At 40.1% G+C, this 5,829-nt stretch overlaps 1 protein-coding gene across 7 annotated transcripts in view; it reads left to right on the forward strand.

Moving 5' to 3' along the window:
• PRORP (protein only RNase P catalytic subunit) overlaps window positions 1–2,107 on the forward strand; it is a 159,122-nt gene extending 157,015 nt beyond the window's left edge. For 5 of the 7 annotated variants that reach the window (XM_017858726.1, XM_017858715.1, XM_017858688.1 and 2 more), the window contains one exon: window positions 1,460–2,107. In XM_017858726.1, the coding sequence (XP_017714215.1) occupies window positions 1,460–1,591 (132 nt within the window). In that variant the 3' untranslated portion in view covers window positions 1,592–2,107. The remainder of the gene's footprint in view (window positions 1–1,459) is intronic. The other 2 variants (XM_017858707.1, XM_017858699.1) reach the window with 1 other exon arrangement.
• The last annotated feature ends 3,722 nt before the right edge of the window (window positions 2,108–5,829 follow it).

Consider the following 5,829-nt stretch of genomic DNA (forward strand, 5'->3'; position numbering starts at 1 on the left):
AAAAAAAAAAAAAAAAAAAAAAAAAAATAAGTAAGAATGGCTGGGTGTAGTGGCTCACTTGTGTAATCCCAGCACTTTGGGAGGCCCGAAGCAGGAGGATTGCCTGAGCCTAGGAGTTTAAGACTAGGCTGGGCAACATGGTAAGACCCTGTCTCTATAAAAGTAAATAAATAAGAATATCCAAACAATAGATTTGTAGTAAATATGGTATCAAATGATACCATAGTGATTCAAGATATAGTTGAAGAACTATTAATTTTTTTTTTGAGACGGAGTCTCGCTCTGTCGCCCAGGCTGGAGTGTAGTGGCCGGATCTTGGCTCACTGCAAGCTCCGCCTCCCGGGTTTATGCCTTTCTCCTGCCTCAGCCTCCCCAGTAGCTGGGACTACAGGCGCACGCCACCTCGCCCGGCTAGTTTTTTTTGTATTTTTTAGTAGAGACGGGGTTTCACCATGTTAGCCAGGATGGTCTCAATCTCCTGACCTCGTGATCCGCCCGTCTCGGCCTCCCAAAGTGCTGGGATTACAGGCTTGAGCCACCGCGCCCGGCCAAGAACTATTAATTCTTAAGTATAATAAAGGTATACAGATATTGATCTTACATTTATAAAATAAAACCTTATTTCTTAGAGATACATACTGAAGTATTACAGAAGAAATTACATATCTGAGGTGGAGGGGGCACCATATGGATGAAATAAGACTAGAGATGAATTGATAATGGCCGAACCTAGGTGATGAGTACATGGGAGTTCATGATACCATTTCTCTACTTTTGTATGCAATTGTTCCTTGGTATCCATGAGGAATTGGTCTCAGGACCTCTCACAGATACTAAAATCCTCAAATGCTCAAGTCCCTTATATAAAATGGCATAGTATTTGCATATAACCTACACACATCCTCCTGTATACTTTGAATCATCTAGATTATTTATAATACCTAATACAATGTAAATGCTATATAAATAGTTTATATAAATGCTATATAATAGTATGCTATATAATAAAATGCTATATAAATAGTTTATATTCTGTATTGTTTAGGGAATAATGCCAAGAAGAAAAAAAGTCTGTACATGTTCAGTTTTTTTTTGTTGTTGTTTTTTGTTTTCAAATAATTTCAGTCCGTGGTGGTTTGCCAGGGATACAAAACCTGCAGTTATGGAAGGCTGACTGTATTTGAAATTTTTCACTCACACACACAAAACTGATGAGCCAACAAAAGAACATCTGTCTTACATAAATGTAATACTTCTATAGAGAGTCTTTAGACTTAAAAATGAGACCTCTCAAAAAAAGAAACTCCTAATGCTAGGGCTCATCTTCACAGAGTTAGCTGCCCTTTGAAAATCCATTATTAAGTGAGATAATCCATACTTGAGAAGTGTCAGAAAGAGAAATGGCCAGGTAGCCCTTTAGTGTTGTTCTCAATGTTTTGTTCTCTTTTTAATTCAACAGCATATTCTCAGCTATGACACAGTGGTGCAAACAACTGGAGACTCGTGGCACATACCATATGATGAAGACCTGGTAGAAAGATATTCCTATGAAGTACCAATCAAATGGCTTTGCCTCCACCAAAAGACATAGAGACTCTTACCTCTATGCTAAGTTTGTGTTTGAGTACCCTCTGGGTTGGCATCAGAGGCTCTTGAGTTGGTGTTTGTTGAGAGCATTGCCTCTATCCTGAGGATAAAATGATTCTATTAACAGTGTTGACATTGATTTTTTAATGAAATGAGATAAAATATCTTTTCATAGCCAGCTGCATTTTTTTCCCCTAACATTTGTTTTTGGAGGCTTATCAAGAGTTGGAGAACTCAGTGTAGAGCAAAACCTACATTTCTCCTACTGGGCCAGCTATTCCACTTAGCTTGGGTGACAAGTAGTGCTTTTGTTATCCATTTTTTGCTACTTCTGACCTTGCCTTCCAGGCCTACCAATAGCAGAACCAATCCATCTGTCCCTGAGATACTCATGTTGTTTCAAATCCCTTCTCCCTCTTCGGACATAGTCTCATTCTCTATATGTTATGCCCTATCCACATGGAATCATTTTATCGTCCTCTGTAATAAACTGGCCAAGATACTAAAAGCTTACTATTAATAGCAATTTTTAATTACTTATCATCCAATTATTTGGATTGGAGAAGAGGGGGCATTCACTCCTCTTTTCTTATTTTTTTTTGGAAAAGAGTCTCACCTAACTCTGTCACCAGGGCTGGAGTGCAGTGATGCGATCACAGCTCACTGCAGCCTCAAACTCCCAGGCTCAAGCAATCTTCCTACCTCAGCCCTCCTGAGTAATTGGGACTACAGGCATGTACCACCAGGCTTGGCTAATTTTTACATACTGTATTCAATAGTCAAGAACAGGCAAAAACTACTCTATTATGATAAAAATCAGAATAGTAATTGCCTGAGGAAAGGGATATAAGATAACTTTCTCGGGGTGATGGAAAGTTTCTTATATTGATTTGGGTAATAGTAATATAGCTATATGTATATATTAGTTAAAATTCCTCACAGTAAACATTTTAAATTGATACATTTACATTTATGACAATATACCTCAAAAAAAGTAAGTTGGAGTAAAAAAAGGTAATTATTTACATGAAATAAACAATGACCTCATTTACATCAAACCATATACATGTGTACATTTAGGGTATGTATTATGTACAGAGAAACAATTCAGGAAAATCCAAGGAGGGGACATTTTATCTTCTTACCCATTTACTGAATGCAACATCACTGGACACCAAGACAAAAGAGCTCTCCAGGAAAACATTGTATATATTGAGAGCATTAAAAGATACTGAGAAAGCCCTAATAAATTCAGTCTGTTCATTTTCCAAATTTCATAAACTACATACTTAGAAAACTGTGCTTTCAGCAAGCTAAACTTCTTTTTTAAGGAACTATCATAGTTTTAAGAAAACATTTTAAGAAGACAAAAGTATTTATTAAGCCCATCTAAAAGCCTAATGCAAATTCCCAAAAAAGGAGCACATAGAGATAGAGGAGGAGGCCAACATGGTGCCTCACACCTGTTAATTCCAGCACTTTGGGAGGCCAAGACAGGAGGATCACTTTAGGCCCAGAGTTGGAGACCAGTCTGGGCAACATAGCAAGACCCTGTCTCTTTAAACAAAAAAGAAAAAAGATGGAAGAAGCTACAAGAAGAAACCTAGAACTTTAGAGCAGGAGTAAACCTTAGAGCATGTAAAGTCTATTTTGGAGATGAGGAACAGACCCAGAAAGATGACCTGGCTTCCCTGAGTCCCACGGCTAGTTAGTGCAGACATTTCAGCCATAACCCACCTCTTCTAATTCCCAAATACTCTTTCTTCCACTGGCACATAGAGATGGGGGAGGGGTCAGGGCATGGTGGCCCACACCTATAGTTCCAGCACTTTGGGAGGCTAAATGGGAGAATTGCTTGGAGCCAGGAGTTGGAGACCAGCCTAGGCAACATAGGGAGAGCCGTGACAACAAAAAATTTAAAGATTAGCTGGGCATGGTAGCACATGTCTGTGGTCCGAGCTACTCAGGAGGCTGAGGTGGGAGGATCACTTGAGCCCCAGAGGTCAACGCTGCAGTGAGCTATGATCATGCTACTACACTCCAGCCTGGGTGACAGAGCGAGACCCTGTCTCAAAGGGAGGGAGGTAAGAATGAGAGGAAGGAACAGGGGAGTACATCTTTTAAGGGCCCAAGTATCCTGAATGGCTCACCAGTATGGAACATTGTGGTAGAGAAATTACATTTTAAAACAACTCTAATACCATTTAGAAACAAAACCCTAACTTCTGCTTGAGATAAACTGAGGTACATCAGTCCCTTGTCCAGGAGTGGGGAACCAGTGTAGGGTTGCTCAGAGTAAATTATGCTGCCACAGTGACCTTGCGGAGTACAGGGATTCCCTGAAGGAAGCCCTGGAACCAGACACTTAGGCTGCCCATTTGTGTTCTGATCATTTGAGTGAAAAAAAAAGCTACCTGTCAAGCAAGCTCCTGGACACCACGAGAAGAAGGAATTATTTTAAAAGTTGTACTCTTAAATCGTTAGTATCTTTAAAATCAGTTGTGAACAATGAAGGATTTGAAAGAGCATTGACTTTGCCACTTAAAAGTATTTCTAAAATACTTTGTACTTGCCCCTGGCATTCTGAATTTATACTCTTTTCCTCCTACTGTTCTCAGACCCAGTGAAAAGAAAATCTCAAGGGAGAAGGCTGAGTTTATTCTCTCAGGGCTCTGTTGGGACTACCTCATCTGAGGTGGCTTGTTCTTCATATGCAATTAATATTCTCCTCAAGTCTGTACTTAAGTATAATTACTGCTTCCTTGGTCCTCTAGCAGATTTCTCACCGTTTTGTTTTTGTTTTGAGACAGAGTCTTGATCTTTTATCTAGGCTGGAGTGCAACGGTATGATCTCGGTTCACTGCAACTTCTGCCTCCCGGGTTCAAGCAATTCTCATGCCTCTGCCTCTCGGGCAGCTGGAATTACAGGCACGCGCCATGACGCCCGGCTAATTTTTCCTTTTTTAGTAGAGACAGGGTTTCACCATGTTGCCCTGGTTGCTCTCAAACTCTTGGCCTCAGGTGATCCACCCACCTCAGCCTCCCAAAGTGCTGGGATTACAGGTGTGAGCCACCCGGCACAGCCTGAAATGAGGCATCTCTATAGTCCAGCAGCCCTACAGGAGGCAGGAGGGGAGCAAGAATAAGAAGGGAAATTTGTAGAAGGCACTTAGGAGTGAGCAGAAAGGAAATAGGACCAGCTTTTACCTGCGCAGTCCTGGCCAGTGACAAGCAGTCTGCTTAAGTCTATGCTAAATAAACAAAGGAAGTTCCATTTAGAGCTCTACATAGAGGAAGCCATAGAAAATAACAGGATGAAAATACAAGAGACAGGAACACAGATGAATAAATGTAATAAAATTTGAGAAATAATCTTTAATTTTCTTTCATCATCTTCATCTATACTTTTCCATGACTTTCTGACATTCCCTCTCCCCAAGTTTAGTTTTTTGTTTTTAGTTTTTTTGTTTTGTTTTGTTTTGTTTCATTTTTTGCCATTATTTGATCTGACGAGTGCTTCCAGAGGCTCTACTACGTACACAACTTGCTTTTAAGTGGTAATTGAAATAAACAGGAAGACAATTATCTAGTCATGATGGCAGCTAAAAATAGTTTGTTTTGCTACTAGAGTGCCCTCAAAAGTATACTCCTATCTAATGGATTGAGTTATTATGATAACCGTGATAATTTGTTGTAAATAGCAGTAACATGGGAAGGTTTTTTTTTGGTAACTTCTGACAAGAAATTTGATGTAGAGAGTTAATATCGAGCACATTAAAATGACTACCCCACTCATCTCTTCAGTGCTAAAAGCCAGCCCAAGAAGCAAATACTTAAGAAATCATTAGTAGGGGCTTTAATTTTGAATATGTTAAACATTAATTCATTTTAATGAGACCAGGTCAGTTTGCCTCATCACTCTCAGATGGACTAGAACATTATATAGATAACAAGTTCAGTTCACATCTAAATAGTTAAAGTCTACTATTAAAAGAAGTTTCCTGGCCAGGTGCGGTGACTCATGTCTGTAATCCCAGCACTTTGGAAGGCCGAGGCGGGCGGATCACCTGAGGTCAAGACATTGAGACCATCCTGGCCAACATGGTGAAACCCCGTCTCTACTAAAAATACAAAAATTAGCTGGGCGTGGTGGTGTGCACCTGTAGTCCCAGCTACTCAGGAGGCTGAGGCAGGAGAATTGCTTGAACCCGGGAGGCAGAGGTTGTAGTGAGCTGAGATTGC

This window comes from Rhinopithecus bieti, unplaced genomic scaffold, assembly GCF_001698545.2.
Source record: "Rhinopithecus bieti isolate Rb0 unplaced genomic scaffold, ASM169854v2 scaffold_2435, whole genome shotgun sequence".
In the NCBI taxonomy this organism is placed as follows: domain Eukaryota; kingdom Metazoa; phylum Chordata; class Mammalia; order Primates; family Cercopithecidae; genus Rhinopithecus; species Rhinopithecus bieti.